This window comes from Macaca nemestrina, chromosome 19 (genome assembly GCF_043159975.1).
Source record: "Macaca nemestrina isolate mMacNem1 chromosome 19, mMacNem.hap1, whole genome shotgun sequence".
NCBI classification, from domain to species: domain Eukaryota; kingdom Metazoa; phylum Chordata; class Mammalia; order Primates; family Cercopithecidae; genus Macaca; species Macaca nemestrina.
In genome coordinates this window covers 67908338-67932857 of record NC_092143.1, presented here as the reverse complement: position 1 = coordinate 67932857, position 24520 = coordinate 67908338, and the positions used below count along the sequence as shown (strand labels likewise).

Below are 24520 nucleotides of genomic sequence, written 5' to 3'. Positions count from 1 at the left end.
TATGACATCACCAGCAATCAGCCAGAAAGCTTCCTATTAATCGTAAATGAATTGTTGCCATTAACAAAGCTTTCTTCTCTGAGATTCAGCTGGAGTTCATTTTGGAAAAACATTTAAAACTGTTATGCACATGAATCTCTGAAAAGATATGAAGCTCTGGCAATAAAACAGCAAAAAAAAAAAAAAAATGAAGGCTAAAAACAGAAACAGTTTCACAGTGCAAAAGGGTTTCTATTATTTTCATTATCATTCCTTAGATGTTTTGACTGAAGATACAAAAAGAAAAACAAATAGATATGTTTTCCTCAAAAACCATCACTTTATTTTTGTGCCACAGTTTTTGTTTGTTTAAAATAAGATGACAGAGAAGAAAATTATAGAGATAAAATCAATTGTAGTAACTAAAAAAAAAAAAAAAAAAAATCAGTTGTAGTCACCAAAGGAAATCAGTCTGTATCTCCAAAATCTTTGTGTGAGAGCCCATCGGTGTGGTTGGCAGATGGTTTACAAACACTTAGGGAATCTGTCATGAACTTTAAACAGAAAACCAAGAGAACTTTTTCTATTTGCCAAGAAATCTAGGAAAACAAAGGGAAATTAAACCCATTAGCCTAGTTTAACATCATGTGCTTCCCCTACTCGCCCCTCCTCCCATAGCCAGGGCTTACGCTCAAACACTGAATCTTACTTACGTTCCTTAGGTAATACCAGTTGGCCCCATTTCAAGGCTTTAAAAAAGCCTCATCACTATGCACCCAGCATTAACACTTAAAGTCCCACAGGGCTGTACCTCGGACGGCTGTTTCTACTGAGCATGATACTCAGCAGATGAAATGCTAGCAGCAGCAGCAGCATCTGTGAACTGCCTTATAATAAACTGCGACTTGGCTGCACTTAGTCATCACCAGGGCCATGTGCTGATGCGTGGACTGCACCCTCGGAGACTCTGATTTCATTGGTCTGGGAGTGGCCTGGACATCAGGATCTTTTCCTTTTGTAAAAAAAAAATTATAATCCACAAGTTTTTCCTAATGGTTACATCTCACACCAGATGTGAGGAAATTGACCTTGGTAAAATGTGTGTGTACAGTTTTCTGTCACTTTATCACATATCTAGATTCGTATAAGCAGCATTGCAATTATGATGCAGAACTATTCCATCACCACGAAGATATGCCTTTATGGTATCACCTACCTGCCTTCTCTCTACTATCCCTAACTCCTGACGAACACTAATCTCAATAACTTTGTCATCTCAAGACTTAAATAAATGGAATCGGCCAGGCATGGTAGCTCACATATGTCATCCTAGCACTTTGGGAGGCCGAGACAGGTGGGTCACTTGAGGTCAGGAGTTTGAGACCAGCCTGGCTAACATGTCGAAACCCCATCTCTACTAAAAATACCCCAAAATTAGCCTGGTGTGGTGGTGCATGCCTGTAGTCCCAGCTACTCAGGGGGCTGAGGCACGAAAATCACTCAAATCCAGGAGGTGGAGATTGCAGTGAGCCAAGACTGCACCACTGCCCTTCAGCTTGGGCGACAGAGTGAGACTCTGTCTCTAAATAAATAAATAAATGGAATCAAACAGTGTGTACCCTTTTGAGATTGGCTTTTTCACTCACCATAATGCACCTGAGATCCATCTAGGTTGTGTGAATCGATAGTTCATTCCTTTTTATTGCTGGTATAGATGTACTACACCTTGGGGCTATTACAGATAAAGCTGCCATGAACATGTGTATAAAAGTTTTTGTGTGACCAGCGTGGGCGACATAGCAAAACCCCATCTCTACAAAAAAAAAAAAAAAAAAAAATTAGCCAGGCATGGTGGCATAAACCTGTGGTTCCAGGTACTCAGGAGGCTGAGGTAGGAGGATTGCTTGAGCCCAGGAGATCAAGGCTGCAGTGAGCCACAATCACACCACTGCACTCCAGCCTGGGTGATAGAGCAAGACTCTGTCTCAAAAATTTATAAAAAGTTTTTGTGTGGGAACATAAGTTTTTATTTCTCTGGCATGAATGCCAGAAGTGCTGTTGTTGGATCGTATGTTAAGTATATGTTTAGTTTTTAAAGAAACTGCCAAACGTTGTTCCAGAGTGGCTGTACCATTTTACATCTCCACCAGCAAGGAGAGATCCAATTTCTCCACATTCCTGCCAACATTTGATACTGTCACTATGTTTTATTTTAGCCATTCTGTAGGTGTGTAGTGAAACTTCATTGTGGTTTAGTTTACATTTCCATCAAAATGAGTGATGTTGAACATCTTTTCATGTGTTTATTTGCCATCTGTATATCCTCTTCAGTAAAATGCCTCTTTATATCTTTTGCCGATTTTCTAATTGGATTTGGGCATGGGCCAGAGAGATGGAGGAGGGGCAGTGCATCAAAAATTTCCCTAAGTGTATCTACCATACAGCCAAGTTTGGGAAGCACTGCGTCATTATAACTTCTTTATATCGGTACACTCTAAATGTAAGCCATTGCACCTGTGCTAATATTCAAATAAGGTCAGTGAGGGCACTGGCTAATTAAATATGCCTGCAGTCCAAGGGAAAAACACTGGAGATGCTTTCCATGACCTCAGGTTGTTTGCATATACTCATCATAAGGCTGGAGGAGTGAGCCCTGCAGGGAATATTTCTGGAAATGTGGCCCAAATATCTTCTGCTTCAGAATCATGGCATGTGTATGTGAATGTGTGCACCAGTGTACATGTGTGAAAAACGGTGATTCCCCAGTCCCAAGCCCCAGACCTACTAAATCAGGACTTTTGAGGATGAGGCCTAGAAAACTATACATAGCCCGAGAGATTTCCATGCGCTCAAATATTTGAGACCTACCTTGCTCAAGGAAGACTGGGGACCCAATCTTCATTTCAGGGCATAGGTGGATGCCTTCCTATTAAGAAATTGATTGGCCAGGCTTGGTGGCTCATGCCTGTAATCCCAGCACTTTGGGAGGCAGACATGGGTAGATCACAAGGTCAGGAGATATCGAAACTATCCTGGCTAACACAGTGAAACCCCATCTCTACTGAAAACACAAAAAATTAGCTGGACGTAGTGGCACACGCCTGTAGTCCCAGCTACTTGGGAGGCTGAGGCAGGAGAATCGCTTGAATCTGGGAGGCAGAGGTTGCGGTGAGCCGAGATCGCACCACTGCACTCCAGCTTGGATGACAGAGCAAGACTCTGTCTCAAAAAGAAGAAAAATAAATTCACTTAGGCAGGGCACAGTGGCTCCTTTCTGTAATCTCAGTGCTTTGGGAGGTCAAGGCGGGAGGACTGCCTGAGGCCAGGAGTTTGAGACCAGCCCAGGCAACACAGCAAGACCCTGTCTCTTAAAAGAAAAATAAAGAGGCCAGGCGCAGTGGCTCACGCCTGTAATCCCAGCGCTTTGGGAGGCCAAGGCAGGTGGATCACCTGAGGACAGGAATTCGAGACCAGCCTGGCCAACATGGCAAAATCCTGTCCCTACTAAAAATACGAAAATTAGCCAGGCATGCTGGTGGGTGCCTGTAATCACAGCTACTCAGGAGACTGAGACAGGGAGAATTGCTTGGACCCAAGAGGCAGAGCTTGCAGTGAGCTGAGATTGCCCCAGTGCACTCCAGCCCGGGCAACAGAGCAAAACTCCGTCTCAAAAAATAGAAATAAATAATAATTAAAAAAATTAAAAAAAGAAACCAAAACAGGCATAGTGGCATGTGCCTGTAGTTTCAACTACTCAGGAGGCTGAGGTAGGAAGATTGCTTGAGCCTAGCAGTTTAAGGCTGTATGAGCTGTCATCATGCCACTGCATTCTAGCCTTGGTGACAGAGTCAGACCCTGTCTCAAAAAAAAAAGAAAAAAGAAAAACAAATTGGTTTAGAGAAGAGTTGACTTGAGCTGATTTGGAGCACAGAAGCATGTGTTCTACTTCCGAAATGTGAGGAACAGACAGGGGCAGGGTAGTGGGTTCCTGAGAAGCAGTAATTTGTAGTGATCAATAAAGATGATGTAACTAACACGTATGAGCACTAGGCTTTCCCCACACACTAGCTCCCCTAATTCTTATAACAAGTTAGAGGTTATTATATTCTCTACTTTGTAGATGAGGGGGCTGAGGTTTAGAGAGGCCTGGTCATTTGCCAGTATCATAGGACTAGCAGATGTCAGGCTGTTTTTCCTTCTGGAATGTCCCTTATTGTTGTCTTTAGTTGTCCCAAACTCCAGTTTTTATTATTAAATATTTTTAGAAGACCTACTCGAACCTCATTTTAAGAAGAAACTAGGCCAGGTGCAGTGACTCACTCCTGTAATCCCAGCACTTTGGGAGGCCGAGGCATTTGGATCACTTGAGGCCAGCCTGGCCAACATAGTGAGACCCCCATGTCTCTAAAAATATAAAAATTAGCCAGGTGTGATGGCGCACGCGCATAATCCCAGCTACTTGGAGGTTGAGAGAGGAGAATTGCTTGAACCCAGGAGATGGAGGTTGCAGTGAGCCGAGATCACACCACTGTACTCCAGCCCGGGTGACAGAGCAAGACTCTGTTTCCAAAATATGTAATAACAATAATACAAATTAGAAAAATTATTTTTAAAAGAAACTATAAGAATTTATAAATGTATTTACACATCCCCGAATAGCCTAACCGTTGATCATCATTTGTGGGCTGACATAAATGCTGCATGGAAGTGGTATGTCTAATTATTTCTCTGGTGTAGTACTGCAGTCTAAACTGTAAGCATCAAGCCGGTTCTAAATAGAGACAGTGGAGCTCTCTGGAGCACTCAAGTGGTAAACTACTATACAGTGGTAACAATTCCTTTTATCCTGCTGCTCAGGAACCTGTCATCATGGGGAGAGTAAGTCACACCCTTTAAATACACACATGTGGCCCTGGTGTCCATTTACACAGCTGCCATTAAATGGCTCATCCAGGTGAAAGCCCTTTTGTTTTCCAGCTTCTGTCCTGAATCATCTTGGATGACTGCCTCAGGTCCCTGTGTGGCTCTGACATAATTGATATTTTCATAACATACCCAGCTTCATTGTTCACAGTTCCTGGTCTGTGCCAGTTTATGTGTTTGAGCCTCAGGTAAGTTGAGCGCTGTGGACACATGGGTGTGATGAAATGGTTTCCTCTCCTCCCTTTCCACATTCAAAACCTAAGCCTTCCCGCAAGGCTCCTAGCCTTCAGGATTTCCATAGAAATCAGAGCCTGATGCCAAGTTTAAGGTGTAAGGCTTTATTCCAGAGCTGGAAGGGTGAGGGTAAGGGAGTCAATGTGGGGTGATATGAACCAAACTGGCCAGGGTGCCGCAGAAACCACACCAGTCACAGCCACACAGGACTCTCTGGACGGGCCATGTGGAGCCACCACATTTCAAAATTGTCACAGGGGAGGAAGAGAGAGGAGCTTATCTCCTGACTCTCTGGTCAAAGTGGGTCCTCTGTGGATCAACTCTCCCTCAATTTGGGCTATTTACCTTTTAAGCAGTGACAAGGCAGCCATCTTCTAGGCTCCCAGCCAGGGGGCAAGAAGCTTCATCTGAGTCTGCAAGTGCTGGGAAGATCTGGTGCCCTGTGCTACGACCTAGGCTGCAAACGCCTCGGCTCCCATAAGGTGGGCATTGTAGCAGCCACGCCTAAGCCCGGCTGTCAGCCCTCACCCTGTGGGGAAGCAGCATCTGCAGACAGTGGCAGAGAGAAGGTGAGACTGGGAAGCTGGGGCTCCCCACTGAGCAAGCAGCCAGGGCCCAGCAGGCAGATGGGGCTGAGCAAATGTAGGGAGGCCTAAAACTTAAGTCCAAGTAGTTCCCTTCCTGATTCTAATGTTGTATCTGAGTATCAGTCAGGGTTCTTACTTGCAAGCCACAAGAACATACTTTAGCTTCCTTAAACCAAAAATGAATTTACTGGGTGTACATGGAAGAGCTTTCAGAAACTGAAGAGTGGGCTTATAATGCAAGCAATGAGAGCTGCCAACTAGGCAGCAGAAACCGGGGCCCAAACACCACTGCCATGGGGGCAGGACCCTTTCCCTACTAGACCCTAACATCGCCACCTCCTCATGAGACCTCACACCATCAGCATGCCTCCAAAGAGTGCAGGGGCTCTGATGTTTGTTATGGGTTTAACTGTCCCCCACACCCCTAAATTCTTATGTTGAAATCCTAACCCCTAGCATTTCAGAGTGTGCCCTTATAGGGAGATAGGGTCTTACAGAGGTAATCAAATTAAAACAAGGTCATTAGCATGGGCCCTAATCCAATATAACTGCAGTCCTCATAAGAAGGAAAAATTGGACATAGAGACATGCATAGAGGGAAGGCAAGGTAAAGAGACATAAAGAGAAGATGGCTACCTACCAGCTAAGGAGAGATGCCTGGGACAGCTCCTTCACTTGTGGCTCTCAGGGAAACCAACCCTGCTGACACCTTGATTTTGGACTTTAGTCCTCCAGAACTGTAAGAGAATAATTTCTGGTGTTTAAGCCATCCAGTTCGTGGTATTTTTGATAGCAGCCCCAGCAAATACAATCCTGGAGAGCCAAAGGGGAAAAAAGAAAGAGAATCCTTACCAATTTGTTGAACTTTTGCAGATTGCTAAAGTACTTTGATGCACATTACCTTGCCTGGCAGGGCTGTCTTCACGGCCATGAGACCTGTGCGGTCACACAGGGCTCTGATCTCAGAAGCACCCAGCACTTGGTTCAATGCCCTGCTGTTGCCATCTTAAAATTCTTCATGATGTTTTAAGCCAGGGACCCCACATTTTCATTTGGCACTGGGCCCCCCCAAATTATGTAGGTCCTGTCACCTGGTTATCACAGTAATCTCATGAAGTAAACAGAGACTGTTGTTACGTGTGTTTGTTAATAATGAAACCAAAGCTGAGAGATGTTAAGCAAGTTGATCAAGGTCAACAGACCTCCCCAGAGTTGGATCAAGATCTGAGATCTCTGATGCAATGGCTTCTGTGTCCACCCAATTTTGAGATTCTGTCATTCTAGAACCTATGTAAAGGTAAGAAAATTTGGAGGTAAACCTTTACACAGCTGCCTTGCCTTCACTCGATTATCCTGGCAGAAGTTTAACACTTGAAAGCAAGCTTGGGGTCTCCTAGATAGTCAAGAGGTTCCTCTACCAGCCTCATCTCTGTCACTGGTCTGCTCTAGTCTACTTTTATCTGTGTTCCTATTAGACTTCATGTCTGGAAAAGCAGGGTTCTTACCTGCCCAGGCCCCAGGTCAACCTCGCTTGGGTTCAGATAGAAACTGCTGACCTCAGGTCACTGGATTCATGTCCTAAGCCAAGGTCCTTGAAGAATATTAGGAGTTAATCAATTAACCTCTTCCTCGATTCCAGATATTCTCTGTCTCGTTTTTCCTGGGATAAACCCACCCTTCTAGTTGGTCTGGTATAAAGTTTCACTGTCTCTCCCATCTCCTTTCTCTCCTCTCTCTTCCCCCTTGAGTCCTTGCTTTACTGATGTTCTTCCATTAGGCCAACTGTCCCTTTCCCTTGACTTTCTTACCTTTTCCCCAGCCACCGTTCCACCACAGTTTTCTAACAGCCTCTCAGTTCTTCACAGCTCTGCCTCCACCATCACCACCACATCCTCCAATCGGTGTCCTAAATAAACATTTCAGAAAGTGGTGCTTCATTACTCTTGGGTTCTACTCAATTAGGTCATTTTCCAAGTTCATGAACATTGGAATAGGTAAGAGGAAGTTTGAGGGTTTTTAATTTATTTACCACAGAATGCAACATTGGAGGGTGAAATGTAAGGTAATTCTATTTTGTTGTTGCTTATTTATCCCCTGAGGCAGACATAAGTTGTTTACACACGTCTTTCTTTGGACAACTTCTTCCCCATTGTGTGTGGTCTTGTGGGGCTGTCAGCCTCCTTGGTGCCTTCCCATAGGACCCAGGGTGGCCAATCAGAGTATCCTATCCTCCAGCGATTGGTTCTAGGATTCCCAGGTGACACAAGCAGCACCCATCAGAATCATCCTTGCCAATGGGGATCTAGAAAACTGGAGGGAGATGGTCTCTCTTTCTCTATGAATGGGCAAGCATGGAGACCAATGCTAACAGGAAAGAAAAACTAAAAGAAGTGGGGTGGGGTCCAGATTTAAAGACTCCAACTTGATGAGGTCTCTAGTGATGGTTACTTGCTCACAGAGTCAGTGGAGACCGAATTGACCAGCAGCCATTTAGAGTTTTAAAGGCAGGTGGTGTTAGAGAAAACTGAAGTTTGGCAAAGAGGGGTCTGGAATGCCCAGAGTGATGGTGCAAGATGGGAGCTAATACTGCGCTCAGGACCTTTTCCTTTTTTAATGTATGGGGATTTCCGGGTTGTTCTAATGCTTGGGGGTTGCTTTTGGCATTGTGAGACAGGAATGCTAGACTCTTGCAATGTGCAGGACAGTTCTACAAAATGAAGAACTGTCCTGTTAACTTGCTCTCTCTCTGCAGGACAGAAAAAAACCAAACTGTAGAAAGAAACAGAATCGTGGCGTCACTGAGTGAATATATGTATCCAGCCCTGCAGATGCCTGAGATCCACCCTCAGGCTGTACCTTTTCCACTTAAGCCTGTTTGCACTGGGTTTGGTCACTTGCAACAGAAAGAGAACTAACAATTTCACACACAGTGGGAGTTACAAGTGCTCTGCTCTTCTGCAACTGCCTTCCATAAGCCTCTAGTCTATATACTAAATTAAAATTCATACTAAATTAAATCCATATTAAATCTTCCATCTGCCCACAAATCTGACTATGTCATTCCCCTGTCCTAAGTTCTTACCGACTCCTCTTTGCCTAGAGGCTCCAGGGCAAGGCACAGAAAGCCCTCATGCTTGAGGGCTGACCACCTCTCCTGCCTCGTCTCTGGCCACTTCCTGCCTCACTCTCTATACTCTAGAACAACTGCACTGTTTGAGGAATTTCTGCAGTCTCACCTGTCCATGCCACTGCTCCTCTGCCTGGAATCCACTTCCTACCTCTTTTGCCCATAGTCAGCTCAGTCATCAAATCCCTCACAGGAAGCCTTCCATGAACCCCCAGCTGGACTAATGTCCCTATTCTGTGCTCCCAAAGCACAGCGTGTATCCCTCTATCTTATGACCATCTTACATTAAAAGATCTGTCAGTGTGTCTGTCTCACCCACTAGACTAGAAGATTCTCAGGTTCAGGGGTTGTATTTTAGTCAATTATGTTTTCCACAGCAGCTAGCATACAGTGACTGGCACATAGTAGGTCCTCAAAAAAGATCCTGTTGAATTAAACTGGTCCTTGTCATAGGTCAAATATAATAGTGTTTCTGATGAATCATAAGTCATATTGGATGACATCTGGGATAACCTGCAGTTTACAGAATCTCTCATTCTTTGAGTGAACCACTGGTGTACCTATGACTATTTGTATGACCCTTGTATGAAAAAAAAAATCTCTCTAAAGACAAATACTTTTTTAAATGGCTTGAGTTACTTAGTTGAACAGAGAAAAACAAAATGAAAAATGAATGCTTTTCTTTTTTTAAGAGACAAGGTCTCACTCCGTCACCCGGATTGGAGTACAGTGGCGCAATCACACCTGACTGCAGCCTCAGACTTTTGGGCTTGAGTGATCCTCCTGCCTTAGCTTCCCAAGTAGCTAGGACAACAGGGCCCTACCACCACACCTGGCTAGGTTTTTAAAAATTTTGTAAAGATGAGGATCTCACTAGGTTGCCCAGGCTAGTTTCCAACTCCTGGCCTCAAGCAATCCTCCCTGCTTTGGCCTCTCGGAGCACTGGGATTACAGGGGTGAGCCACCACGGCCGATCCAGCATTTTTTATTTACACGAGGCCATTTTAGTTCCCCAAAAAAGCACAGTGCAGAGGCAAACACCACTCCAGAGGCCGAGGTGAGGAACAAGGCTACTAGGGGTGGTTACCTTTCTGGAGCAGGACGGGAAGTAAGATCGCTCCTGAGCCCAGCCAGGTGCTGTCCTTTGGCCTGGGTTTGGGAAGGAAGAAACGACTCCCTGTGGCATCTGAGCATCCCGTTCCCTGTCTGTGGGTATAGACAGCATTCTCGTTTTATCTTTATCATCTCACAGTATATCCTTGTTTTTACTGTTTTTGTCTCAGAGGAGGTGGTAGGGTGAAGGGAGTGAGGAGAAGTGAAAAATGTGTATTTTTAGCCATGACACAGCCAAATGTTCTGAGTCTTCTTTTATAACCACATTTAAAAATAAATGTCAAGAGTTAGAAATTAAGTGATTTCTTAGTGTCCACATCCTCCTTCCATCCTTAGTGTTGGCATGTCTCCTTCTGACCTGGTTACACTTGTGTGGTGTTGCTTTCAACTCCAGATGTATACACCGCTAGCTGCATGGAATTTTTAAAGACATCACATGAAATGCTCTTGCTTTTAAGGTTAAAATATGCACCTTTATTCTGAGTTTAATATAATAATACAACTGTTCCTGTGCAAGGATGTGAGCATGATTTTCCATGAAAATCATGCATTCCGCTGTGCTTTCATTCATTTTTCATGCAATATTTCTCAAACATATAATAAGGGTAAAAAATCAGGCAATGTACACAAAGATGAATAGCCACCCTGCTTTCTGGGAGTTACCATCTGGACAACTCCTTCTCATAAGGGGCTCTGAAATGTGCTGACATTAGACTCACCTGAGGTTATCGCTAAAATACAGATGCCTGGGCTGCACCCTAATTTTGCTGAATTAGATCATATATGAGATAATGTATTTTCATGTCTTCAAAATGCCTTCTAACTAAGGAATAGTATGACTTTCAGGAAGAACTAACGCCATGAAATTCATAAGCAAGTGTGTGAATGCCCTCAGTCAGGTTTCCAGAAGGTACTAAGTTTTAAGTTAACAACTAAGACTGAACCACTGTGGGCAATGAGACCTACACTTAAACCTCACTCTAACCATTACCTGCTTCACGGCCTTGGGAAAGTTATTACACTTGTCTTTCTTCTCACATGTTTAAACTTGGGATAAAGCCCACCTTACAGAGTTACTTTGAGAATTAAATGGAACAACATTTGTAAAGTCTTAACCCAGCACCCAGCATGTAGTGATGCTAGCCAGCAGTCATTCTAGATTGATGGACACTCTTCAAAGATAAGATTTTCTTTTTTTATAATAAAATATTTTTTTCTGTCCCAGGTATATGAAAGCACAGGACTCAAGCCATTAGCTCCCTTATTCCACTGCTCTGCACCCTGTGGTTTAAAATGGTTAAAATTATTTTTCAATTAACGGCTTTATTGAGATATAATTTATATACAGCAAAAGTCACCATGTATAGTATACAATCTGGCCAGGCAAGGTGGCTCATGACTGTAATCCCAAGACTTTGGGAGGCTGAAGTGGGAGTATCTCTTGAGGCTAGGAGTTTAAGACCAGCCTGGGCAACAAAGCAAGAGCCTGTCTCTCAAAAAAAAAAAAAAAAAAAAATTAAAAGTAAAACTTAGCTGCAGTGATGTGTGCCTGCAGTCAGGGGGTTAAGGTTGGAGGATGGCTTGAATCTAAGAGTTTGAAGCTTCAATAAGCTATGATTGCACCACTGTACTCCAGCATGGCCAACTGAGTGAGACCCTGTCTCTAAAAAAATAATAATAGCTAAATACAAGTCAATGGTTTTCAGTGTATTTACAGAGTTGTGCAACCAACCACCACTATCTAATGTAGAACATTTTCAAGATTAGTTTTTAGAATGTGTGTGTGTGCCTTCCTTAGGGTAAGTGAGCTAATCCTATGGAATTTTTTTTTTTTTTTTTTTTTTTTTAGATAGGTCACCCAGGTTGGAGTGCAGTGGCACAATCATGGCTCACTGCAGCCTCAACCTCCTAGGCTCAAGCCATCCTCCCACTTCAGTCTCCCAAGGAGCTGGGACTACAGGTGCATGCCATCATGTCCAGCTACTTTTTGTATTTTTATAGAGATGGGGTTTTGCTATGTTGCTCAGGCTGGTCTCAAACTCCTGAGCTCAAGTGATCCACCCACCTTGGCCTCCCAAAGTGTAGGCGTTAGCCACCATGCTCAGCCCAAATTTTTAAAAACAAATAAACAATATTATACATGGTAGCAGTTATTTTGTCCTTTACACACCTTGGGAGACTACAGATGCTTTCTTTAAGGTATTATTTTCGTCTTTCTAATTTACCTCCTGGAATTGTCTTCAAAAATTTGTTCACATTGTTTTAAGTATCTTCAGTTGTGGTAGATCATCTTTTGAAGATGGATGTGAATGACAGTGATTATCTACCTTCAGTGACCAGCAGAGGAATACAAACTGGTTAATGCTGTCGGGTGGGGGGTGGGGGTGGGGGCAAAAAATCAAGGATTGACTATAAATCAGTGAGACAGGTGATCTACTGTGGCCCATATCTGAACTCTAAAGGTGTAAAGAATGAACAAATTAATAAAAACATCAGTAAATATCAATACATAAGATACAAGTTTGTTATAATCATTTAGGGAGATAGTGTTAAATCAGTCCAGGAATAAATGGATTCTGACAAACTTGGCACCAAGGTCTACTATGACACTTACCATATTGTGCTATGAATGCGTATTTGGCTACATGTCTCATCAGGATGAGCTTCTCTAGGGCAGGGCCTTGTCATATTTGTCTAAATGTTGCCAGCACTTACCCCTATTCCTGACACAGTTGGAGCACCCAGTGAGTATCCTGTGAAAAACCAGAGTATCAGGCTCATGAGCTGTAGGCTGTGCATGAAGATGATACCTGTATGAATTACTTGCAGATAGAAAAATTTTTCTTCAACTGGTTCCTTAAGTTACTTTAGGGGAATTCTGTGGCACAGAGTTCTGGATTGAGACACATGGATTGCTAAGTAACCCCAGAGCAAAACACAAATGATTTACCAATAAGGAATTATTTTATATTAGCAATGCATATGTAAACAAGAGCTGACTGCAAAACATGTTGGACACACAGAACATAGAGATGCATTTTAAAACTCTTCATACCAAATAGTATCTATTTCCTTGTCCAAAATAATACTGAGGGATTATAAAAGCAGAAGTAATTCAGGTCCAAATGAACTCTAAAGTGTAGATATTTTTACTATATTTATTTATTTATTTTTGGAGATGGAATCTTACTCTGTTGCCCAGGCTGGAGTGCAGTGGCATGATCTCAGCTCACTTAGAATGTGTGTGTGTGCCTTCCTTAGGGTGAGTGAGCTTATCCTATGGATATTTTTTTTTTTTTTTTTTTTTTAGATAGGTCACCCAGGTTGGAGTGCAGTGGCACAATCATGGCTCACTGCAGCCTCAACCTCCTAGGCTCAAGCCATCCTCCCACTTCAGTGTCCCAAGGAGCTGGGAGATTGAAACTTCTGCCTCCTGGGTTCAAGCGATTCTCCTGGCTCAGCCTCCTGATAAGCTGGGATTACAGACATGTACCACCAGGACTGGCTAGTTTTTGTATTTTTAGTAGAGACAGGGTTTCACCATGTTTGCCAGGCTGGTCTTGAACTTCTGACCTCAGGTGATCCACCCGCCTCAGCCTCCCAAAGTGCTGGGATTACAGGCATGAGCCACCTCACCCAGACTATTTTATATTTTTATACATTCTGAAGAAAATCTGTACTTCTTCCTCATGCTGCATTAACAATAGTGAACATGTATTGTTTATATTAGAAATGGTTTAAATTAATCATCTCTGTATGATGCAACTAGTTATTTAATTGCACAGACTTTCTTTTAGCTGGAAATTTCAAGATACTGTTGACAAGTAAATATGTGAACAGAAGGACCCGCTGACTTTAATTAATATCTGAAAATAAATTGTATAGGTTCAAATAATATCTTGGTGTTACAGATTAACAAAGCATGTTCACATGCCCACTATCTCATTTACTTGCCTTGAAGGTACTGATTATCTTTATATTATAAATGGGGACATTGAGGCTGAAAGAGATGAAGTCAAATTGCCCCAAATCACAAAGTCAGTGCATTGCAAGACCAGAGTCATAACCCATGATTTAGATTCCTGGCCTAATCTCCTTTCTCCTCTGAGTCCAACTCATCCCCTCTGTAGCTCACCCTCACCATTCAACTTACAAACAGGTTGTGAACACCTCCTGCATGCTCTCGAATGTCCGAGGGAATCTGACTACACTTTAAGATCTGGAAACAAATCCACTGTGAGAAGCAAATGCCAATACTGCTGCCGCTTCCACCCCAAATAGATTCATACACTTTGTTAGATGAACCAAAAGATACCTCCTCCTTCCTCCCGCAGTCAGGGGAGAAGCCTACTGACTGGAGAGAGGAGCTCGGCTGTGCCATTTGCCCTCTGTTGTGCAGGAAAGGATTAATAATACCTTAGCATAAGGCCAGGATTTTCAGTAGGAAACAAGGTAAAGTCACATGAATAGAAGGAAAGTACCTTTCTTGTTTAGATAAAAATGGGGAATCCAGACAGAAATTAATTACAGTGCCACTGTTGGTGGGAGTGTAAATTAGTCCAACCATTGTGGAATGCGACGTGGCCATTCCTCAAAGAGCTAAAAACAGAATTCCTATTTGACCCAGCAACCCCATTATTGGGTATATAACCAGGGAAATATAAATCACTCTGTCATAAAGACACATGTACACATTTCTTCATAAAGACACATGTACACGATAGTTCAACTGCAGCACTCTTCACAGTAACAAAGACATGGAATCAAACTAAATGCCCATCAACTGTAGATGGCATAAAGAAACTGTGGCACATGTACACCATGGGATACCACACAGCCATAAAAAAGAATAAGATCATGTCCTTTGCGGGGACATGGATGGAGCTGCGGGCCATCATCCTTAGCAAACTCACACAGGAGCAGAAAACCAAACACCGCATGTTCTCACTTATAAGTGGGAGCTAAATGATGAGAACATATGGACACAAAAAGGGGAACCACAGACACCGGGGTCTACTTGAGGGTAGAGGCTGAGAGAAGGGAGAGGATCAGAAAAAATAACTGGGTTTAGAACCTGGGTGATAAAATAATCTGTACAACAAACCCCTGTGACATGAGTTTAGCTATATAACAAACCTGCACATGTACCTCCAAACCTAAAAGAAAAGTTTAAAAAATTCTAGTGGAAAGATTTTTTTGGTTTTAAACAATCCAGAGAAAACCCACCAGGGCACTGAATAGAACCTGCTACTATTTGACACTTCCTTTATCCATGGGACTGGAGCTCATCCACTTTCCTCTCCAGGGACTCAGTAGATGCATGTCTTGAAACAGAGACAGCCTTTCCCTCTACAGAACAAGTCAGTAGACAGAGAAGAGAAGTAATGGACATTCACCCGAGGCTGCAAAATGTGCAAGTCATGAGAAGGGACCAAGGGAGAGGAAAACTTGATTATCTCTGTAAGGAAGAGGGAGGGATGGTAGATCCAGGGAACAGGGACTATCAGTGAAAAGGAAGGAGATGGGTTAAGGGAAAGGAGGCATAATGGGGAGAGAGAATGAAACTGTCTGAAGACCAACAGAGGACCTGCAGTCACACTCAAAAACACACCCCAGTCAAAGGCTAGTGCAGGAGAGATCACTGCTTAAGCTTCCCAGGGGAGGAAACCCATGGAGGAGAGACAACGCCTTCTTCCCTAGTTTGTCCCTGAATCTTCACAGCAGCAGAACAATGATCTCTAGTAAACACCTGCCTAAACCGTTACTGCACTCCAGGGGCTATCTGGTTTACGAAAGGGCAGGTGAGGAGGCGTCCAGCCCAAAGGGGGATGGTTTCCTCGCTCATGGTAACTGCTGTGGTTTCCTGGGGCAGCCGTGAGTGTCTTCTGCACACATCCAACTGCAAAAACAGCCAGGTGAACCTCCCTGGTCCACCACTATGTTCCCCTCCTTAGAGGCAAACTAGTGATCCACCTATGAGCAGAAAAGGAAGGAACCTGCTGTATGGTTTGTTAGAAGAAAGACTTTAGATAAATTAACAGAGTTTAATTGGACAAAGAACAATTGGAGAATTGGGCAACGCCACCATCAGAATAGGTTCAGAGCAACTGGCGCTGTCATGCATCAGAGAGGATTTGTGGACAGAAGAAAGTAAGTGACATAAAGTAAACAGAAGTGAGATACAGAAACAGATTGGTTACAGCTCCGGGTCTGCCTTATTTGGCAATGGTTTGAACAGTTGCCTGCTGTGATTGGCTGAAATTCGGCTACTTGTTACAAGAGTTCTTTACAGTCTGTTTACCCATCCAGTTAGGCTACAGTTCACTATGTATGGAGAAATCTTCTAAAATATGTAAGGAGGCAGCTTTAGGCTAAGCAATTTAATAGGTTTTACATAGCAACCCTTGACCTGATTTGCCTTCTAGTTAAAGGTAGTTAATTAAATCTTACTTCACCTTCAGTAGAAGAGCTGAATGGGTAAAGCTAGCACCACATAAAAATAGTGATATTAATTTCCCTACTCTCCTCCTTCTTAGAATTTCAGACATTTTGGGAACCTGTATATATTCGACGTATAGTATGGATTTACAAAAAAGATGCACGAAGGTATGACTGTTGGCATCACCGAAAAATTAATACAACCAAAGTACACACAGTAAGGTTTTCTTGTGGTACTTTATTCTTCAAATGCATTTAAAGTATAATTCCAGGCCAGGCATGGGTGGCTCATGCCTGTAATCCCAGCTCTCTAAGAGGCCGAGGTGGGCGGATCACCTGAGCTCAGGAGTTTGAGACCAGCCTGGGCAACATATGTGAAACCCTGTCTCTACAAAACATATGAAAATTAGCTGGGTGTGATGACACATGCCTGTAGTTCCAGCTACTCAGGAGGCTGAGGTGTGGGGATCACTTGAGCCTGGGAGGTCAAGGCTGCATTGAGCCATGATCTCGCCCCCGCATTCTAGCCTGGGTAAAGAACGAGACCCTGTCTCAAGAAAAAAAAGAATGTAATTCCAAAAATTCAAAACATGTTCAGGAAGAGAAGGTAGGGTATGTTTGTTGATTGTCGCTCTTGCATCCATTCCCTACCTCTCTTTTCCTAATAGGTCTGGGATTTCCCAGCCAGGTAGTTTGGGTGAAATAGGTTCTACCCATCCAGGTCCTGGAGCAGACCTTGACTGGCTTAATCCAATTAGAGTGATCTGCCCCTCCTAGTCACACTAATTGGTGCAAGGATGGGCACCTGACTACAATCTCGCCAATTAAAGCCAGTGAGATTTAATTAGGGGATTTCAGTTAAGCTGTTAGAGAAGCAATGTCTTCCTGCTGGATGTAGCCAGCAAGCTTGTAGCTCTGGTAGCTTCCAAAAAACTTCTGGGACCAGGAGAGGCAGCCCTGTCTGAGAATAGAGCCATTAGACACCAAAGTGGCAAAGCTAAGAGGTGAAGAGGAGAAACTGGGTCCTGGTTAGTGTTGAAGCCAGGGATATAGCCTCATTTTGTAAAACTTCTCTACACCAATCAATACATTTGCCTTTCTGAGCCAGTTTGGGTCAGGTTTCTCTGTCATTTGCAACCACAACACCTTATTTCTAAAAATCTACCTTATAAAAAACAACACATGTCTAAAACTTCTTTTACTGATCATTTGAAATTAAAGTTTCATTTTCACAATGAAATCGAATGAAGAACCACAAAATACTGGCAACACCCACTGCAGAAAGGAAGTGGGTTATTTCCACCACTCACTGGCTTTTCTTTTCTCTTTTTTTCTCCCTTTTTGCCACTCTCTTTCTCTCAACTTCCAAAGGAAACACCTAGATAAATCCTATTTGGCTGAAGTCAAGTGCACTGCAGACTGCATTAGTTTTGCAGGAAGGTGCTGACAATCTCACAGTGTCAAGTGTATGGTGCCCTGGAGTGTTAGGAATCTAGATTTTACTTCCTTTTGTAGGTAATTTGCACCATGACTTCTTAGACACCATTATCTGCCGTTATAACCTGTCATTTTTATCGAGTGGAGAAAACACAGCCTTAATTCTCCCTTGCAATGTGAACCCGGGGCAGGTGTCAATGCCAACTACAGCTGCCACAAGTATTACTAGTCCACGTGTTCTCTTCCTTCAGGATTTGGGGGCCCATCTTTAACCTTTTTGAATCTCTCATCACGGACAAATATTTAAAAATGTCCCTTCATGATGATGATGCTAATGTAACTGTTTTGGTACCTGATTAAATCCAATTTTGCACATATCTGGTATGTATTACGTGGTAGAGTTATCCCTCTATCTACGCCACCCCTCCCCTGCCTGTTGTGGGGTGCTGGGCAGTTGCATTGGACCTTGCCTTAATTGTTCAACAATTAAATTTCCCTGTCTGCACAATGGACTGTGTGAGGTTCTTGAGACAGAACTAGCCCCACAAACAGTGCTCTGACTTTGCTCACCCCTCCCCACATCCTCAGCTGCAGGGCCTCAAGTACAACCCATAAACATAGTGTCATCAATTCCTTGAAATTCTTTTTTTTTTTTTTTTTTCCTTCCCAGTAATAGCGACATATAGGACTGTGCTTGGCTGTCTTTCCCAGTTGGGGGAGTGCAGGCTATCTCCTATGTCTGATATTTTTCTCTTGGCTTCTCTCCCTTGTTGACTAGACTGCTTCAGGGATCTGGCAAATGGTTCCACAGATCCAAAGTTCCAGCAGTCTATAAGTGTATGTTGTCAGAGTGACCTCGGGCAGTGTGTGGCCAGGGGACCCCTCCATGCCAATGGCCTCATGTGGGCCTCAATGAGCAGTAGAGTCCCTAAGACCTGCGTTTGAGGGCCTTGCCCATCAACACACACACATACACACACACACACACACACACATAAATTTATTAAAAAACATACGAGCACCTCTGTAACTTAGGATCTGGCATTCAGTGCTGCCTCAGTGGGGTGCATAACCCTCAACATCCATTATCGTGATTGATGCCATGGAGGCTCCAGGGAATGCTGCTTCTCATTTTTAGCTCAATGCCATGAAGGATAGTGACACTGCTGACGTTTGAGACTATGTTATGTTAACATAACTATGTTTATGTTAACTCCAAGAAAACCTAGATTTTTTTTAAAGGTCAGCTTGTCAAATCCTTCTCAGACAGCATGCATGCAGTGACTCCTGCATTACAACGTACTGTTTCCCAAGGATGAGAATCGTCCATTTTCTTGCTTCCGTCAGTGTTCCAGTTTGTGGTTCCAGATGTACTCAAGAATTAGCAAGGTTCTGCAACAGTTATAGATGACACTTAAGGAGTGGCAGTACTTCTTATTACTCTAAAATTTCTATTTATAAAAGTTGAAAATCCTGTATGGATTTAGATATTCTTATAAGGGATGGTACAATTTACAAAATAAGTAAAAGCAACTTATATGACAAAATTATTTTGCATTTTTCTGTAATAACTTATACTGGTCCCATGATAATGGATGACATAATGTTTAAAATTCATGAGTTATTTCTAAACCTGAGGATTGCTTTCATTTTAAAAAACAATTCTGTTATAAATGCTTCAGCAAAGTTTCTCCAAGTTGAAATTAATAAACTACACTCTAAAAACGACAGCGACTCAAGGAAGGTTGTTTAATTTGGCATTAGAACATAATCTTGATTGTAACACTACATTAAGGGATTTTGCTAAATTAGAGAAAAATAAATTTATGAAAAAAACATGAAGATGATTTATGCATTGCTTGTCTCTAGAATATTAGGCATCCAGGTATCACCAGCCCATCATCAGAACAGTAAGACCTCTGTGATAGTAGTTAAATTCAGTCACTTTTGATGTTTTGCTGACATTTGGTCATATGAAAACCAAAGCTTTGCAAGAATAATTGGCAGTGTGACAACAGGATACACTTTAGCAGCTGAATTTATAACTTTTAAATATTTGGGCATATGGCATATAGGCCTCCATTTCCCCTCCTGCCCCATTGCGCAAATGGTGGTGGCGGGCTGGAGTGGGTGGTCCCTGGCTCCGAGGGGCTCTGCGTTGCAGTCCCGCAGCGCGGGGCTCAGGGGAGCGGCCCGGCAGGTGCCAGAGACCCCGCCCCCGCCGCCCACCTCCTCGGGAATTGGCTGCCCTGGTCCTAGGGGGCGGCCCCAGGGTCGGGATGAAGTCTCTGGTCGCGGGCGCGGGCTACGTGGGGTTTCAGTTACTCGTGGACAAAGCGCCGCGCGCTTGCATTGCGGCCCGGGCGGAGTTCCCCGTCCCCTTCCCTTCCCTTCCACACCCGCACGCTCGCTCTCCCTCCGCGCCTTGCCCTCCCCTCGACTCCCGGGTCCGGCCCCTTCGGGGGAGGGTGGGGGCGCTCGGGTCTCCGGGCCTCGCGTGCGTGTGTCCGAGCAGCCCTGGGCGGTGGGCGAGGGCGCGGCCTGGGGACCCGGGAGGGGCCGGGGCGCGGGGCTGCAGGAAGTGGAGGCGGCCGCCGCGCGGGGACCGGCTTGGCGGGGTGAGAGACACCCGGAAACGGATTCCGCTTCGGGGCCCGAGCGAGTCGGGTGCCTCCGAGGGCGCCTGAGGAGCGGGCGGGTGCTGCTGAGTAATCCCCGCGGCGGCGGCCGGACGCCCACCTCCCACGCCGCGCCGCAGCCGGGCCGCGGCTCCTCCCTCCACGGTCCTTCCCTCCCCTTCCCTCCCCCTTCTCCCCTCCTTCCCGGCTCCGCTTGGCTCCGGGCAGGTAGAGCCGGGCTCCGGGCGCGCGCGGGGCCGCAGCAGCTGCTCCCGACCTCGCCTCGGCCCAGCGCAGGGCTTCGCGCGCCCATGGCCGGCTCGGAGCAGCAGCGGCCGCGGCGGCGGGACGACAGAGACTCGGACGCGGCGGCGGCGGCGGCGGCGCCCCTGCAGGACGCGGAGCTGGCCCTGGCCGGCATCAACATGCTGCTCAACAACGGCTTCAGGGAGTCGGACCAGCTTTTCAAACAATACAGGTGACCCACGCGTCCCCGCTCCCCCAACCCGGCCGCGCGCACCTCGTGTCCGGCTCACGCGCCTGGATCTGCGGCCCCCGGGAGCCCCCTCCCCCTCCTGTCAGTCCCCGATTCCGGTCCCCAGGTCGCCTCCCGGGCAAGATCAGCCGGAGGGAATGCGCCTCTGCCACATCTCGTCGTCCACCCGCTACCCGCGGCTCCGTAGTCCTTTCCCTCCCGGGACCCCCCGCGCGCCCGCAGTCTCCCCTCTCACTTTCTCCCAGCCTCGCCCTCCCAGAGATGTGCCCGGTGCCGGTCGGCTTCTCTCCGCAGGGCAGCTGGCTTTGGGACCGGATGAGATTTGAGGCAGCAGCGAGCCTGGGACCCGGGCTTGTCGTGACTCTGGCTCGCGTGCTGCCCCGGCAGCCTTTGTGACACGGAGCCCACCAGCTGCCTGCTCCTCGCGCATCGCATGGCTCTGCATCATTGTGCGGTTCCAGACGCTTTTATTGTTTGAAAACAGACACGCACAGTTGCTTTGCCGTGCAGGAATTTAAAAATTTCAGCCCAACTCTGCCCACTCATCTCTCTGCCTTGTCTTCTACAAACTCAGTCCTCAAAATGAGTTCCTGATGTCTTTCAAGCAGGCGTTATTTATTAAGAATTTTTCCAACGTAAAGGAAGGAAGAAAATGGAGGGATTTTTAAAAAGTATATGAGAATGGTAGGAAAACACGTGTGTTCAGTTAATTTTTTTATTTGTCTTTTAAAAAATAAAGCGAAAGAACTGAAACCTGGTAGTTTTCCTGTGGGGGTGGAAGGAACCTTCATTTCGTTGGGGACCTGGAGTGTGTGTTCTCGGGTTGAGGAAGCAAGTTTGTGATTTGCCGTCTGGATTGTTGACGAGCCTTAAGGATGTTGATTAGTAGCTTTCCCGAACACGTTTAAGGGCCACATGTTTCACACGTTGGAGACCCAAAGTGTAGTTTGGTTGGAATGAGAGGATCAATGTACAACTGTGACCGAGAGGCAGAGTCTGTAAAAATGAGAATGCCTAAAGTCTCTAGACCTCAAAGAATGGTGGTTTCTACCCAGCAGAGCTTCCACCTTCTTAATGGCAAAGCAAATATCTCACAACTGTGAACTTTTCACTAAAGACCTTTCACTTTTAAATCAGTGATTTTTCCCCCTTTGGTCTGAAAGTAGAAACAACTTCGCTTTACTTAGAACATTTCATTTTTAAAGCATACAAGTCTGGGTTCAAGATGAAGTTTCATCAAAGGCTGTTGATGGGGGATTTAAAGGGTTTACTTGTCACACAATTTCTCTTTGGTAGTTTTTAAGAAGCCCTCAGGGAAAAAGGTATGAATATTTCCTGTACTGTGCTATGATTCCTTTTTTAGACTACCAGTTTGTGTTGTATGAGAGGTTGGAGAGAGTTGTAGAGTCAAATTTACTCTTTTTAGTTGATGATTTAGGTACTTGCATATTTCAGTACTTATGGCTTTGAAGTCTCCTGTGATGTTTATTTTAATGGTCTTTTTTTCCCCTTCCTTTTCTGCATTAGTAGGCTAAAATACTACCTTTACATTGAAAGCATGGAATTTTTGCTTTATCTAGAAAATTTTATGCACTGTTAATAGAAGGCAGTATATGAGTGGTTGGAAAACTCTCCCACAGCACCAGCAGAGAGATGCCCCTTCAGAGATATTTCTCTGTAGTTGAGTGCGTTGGAGGTGCCCAGGGAATATTTACATTGTATAGCTAGGTGCTGTCTGCTTGTATTTTGAAATGGGAACTGAAGATAAAGAAGGGAAAAAAACTGTAGTACCTCTTTTCTGCCAAGCACAGTGCTAGACACATTCCCTTATATATCCTCACTATTCTCATGACAACAAAAGAGTGAGGTGTATCTTATCGTGACAGTTTTATAACGAGGCTCATGAGACTTAGTTTTTACTATGGACCAGGACACAAACACTATAGTTCTATATCAAGGACTCTTTTCATTTTACCATTCTGCCTCCCTCACTAAATTTATAATAATTTGTCATCTGCTCTGCGACCTTGTTTTAAAAAGCCTTTTTTAGAGATGATGGGAGGGAAAAAGACAGAGGTAGACAAAGATGGTATCATCCTATCAGTTTTCCTTGGCTCCGTCTGATTTGTTTGTGGTGTGGACAATCATTGCGTTCTTCCTACCTCCCAAAAGGTGCTTCTGATGTATGTTTTGGAAAGCACAGTTGCGTACAGGTGTGATCATGGACAAGAGTCCTGCAACCTGGGTTCCAGTCTTACTTTTGCCACTTTTGTGGCTGCTGACTTTGGTTTCTCAAAATTTGCTTCCTTACCTGTAAAATAGGAGTAACAATAAGAGTACCCACATTATTGTGTGGTGGTTACAATTAAAAGAAATAATCCATGGCCCCTGGCTAAGTGTAAGCACTCAATAAACTCTAGCTAGCTTCTGTAAGTGGTGCTGTCCCCACTAGTATTGTGCTTGCTTCTTCACAGTGTAGTTCGAGTACAAGACACAATGTCCTGTGTGCAGGTGGCTTTTCTATTTAAAGTTCATCTTATGTATTACGTATGAAGGATTTAAGATTCTGTTATACATTGGGAAACTTCTCTTTCTGTTCCAAAGTCAAATGGCCTGCTGAAGGCTCAGCAGTGACTTGGTAAGTGTTTAAGGAGCACACTGCTGGCTCATTTTATCTACATAAGAGGGATGGGCAAATTACCCTCTCTGTCTCCTTTTTTAATGATTGTTTATCACAGGGGGGACACCCTTCCTCTACTAGTAAACCTTCCAGAGTCTTACTTTTACACTTTAACAGTGGAAACATATTTTATATCTAGTGTAACAATATTTTTTATTAAAGCAAGAAGATCATTTTCTCATGCCACCTTACTAGAATGGTGAAAGTTTATCAACTGCTGCCTAATGAGAAATGGTTACTTTGTAGAAACAGATTATTGTGAAGGCCACTCTGAATTCGTGGCAAGTCTGGATTGTATAATTCAGATATTAGGCATATAGGAATTAGAAATATATGCACAGTAGAAGCCTTATTTTGGAATATAGGACAGCTCCCTGGTTGGGATTTGAAACTGTAGCTGCCTTTTTGTTGGAACTATAGTAATAATGTAGCAACAAACTGCCCTTTGGTGGTGCTGAGCCACCATTATGCACTTTGAGGTGTTTTCCCAGAGGTCAGGATAGATTTGTCCTGCTGGAGGGCGCTCCTGCTTTGAACCCAAGTCCATATGTTTTTAAGTTCGTGATCTTGACCACCTGAAGTCAAGTTCCTGATATTGGTCTTAGTGCCCAGTGCGCTAGTCTATCAGCAGTCACTGCCCCTTCACACACAGACACTCATTCCCTTCCTCCCTCGCTGTTTGCATATGTGACATGCACTCAGACCTTCAGTTGCTCAGGCACATAAGATAGGCTGTGGGTTAGGTGCCAAAGACACATGCTAGATGTTTCGATGCTGCAGTGTAGGCGTAGGTAAAGCTGATGGTGATAGGGAGGCTGGGAGACATAACCATTGTCCCCTGGAGCCTGTAGAAGAAAAGAGAAGCAGCGTCTAACCCAGCCTGAAGGA

At 44.4% G+C, this 24520-nt stretch overlaps 1 protein-coding gene and 1 long non-coding RNA gene across 14 annotated transcripts in view; one reads left to right on the top strand and one right to left on the bottom strand.

The window, feature by feature from the left end:
- Window positions 1–312: 312 nt before the first annotated feature.
- On the bottom strand, window positions 313–21362 carry LOC105465124 (uncharacterized). Of its 10 annotated transcripts, none has more exons than XR_011617018.1 (8): window positions 21188–21362; window positions 19142–19230; window positions 12679–12716; window positions 9938–10056; window positions 7532–7629; window positions 6364–7314; window positions 2848–2905; window positions 313–991 (listed from the first exon to the last, which is right to left on the bottom strand). It is a non-coding gene; the product is annotated as an uncharacterized lncRNA (long non-coding RNA). The 10 variants fall into 10 exon arrangements; XR_011617016.1 differs by lacking the exon at window positions 2848–2905 and having other exon boundaries at window positions 313–578; window positions 693–991; XR_011617020.1 differs by lacking the exon at window positions 2848–2905 and having other exon boundaries at window positions 313–578; window positions 791–991.
- Window positions 19882–24520, top strand: part of LOC105465096 (tetratricopeptide repeat domain 39C) — a 120068-nt gene continuing 115429 nt past the window's right edge. The window contains exon 1 of one of the 4 annotated variants that reach the window (XM_011713351.3): window positions 19882–20934. In XM_011713351.3, the coding sequence (XP_011711653.2) occupies window positions 19946–20934 (989 nt within the window). In that variant the 5' untranslated portion in view covers window positions 19882–19945. Of the gene's footprint in view, window positions 20935–21295; window positions 21637–24520 lie in introns of those variants that run through there. The other 3 variants (XM_011713325.2, XM_011713343.3, XM_071085526.1) reach the window with 3 other exon arrangements.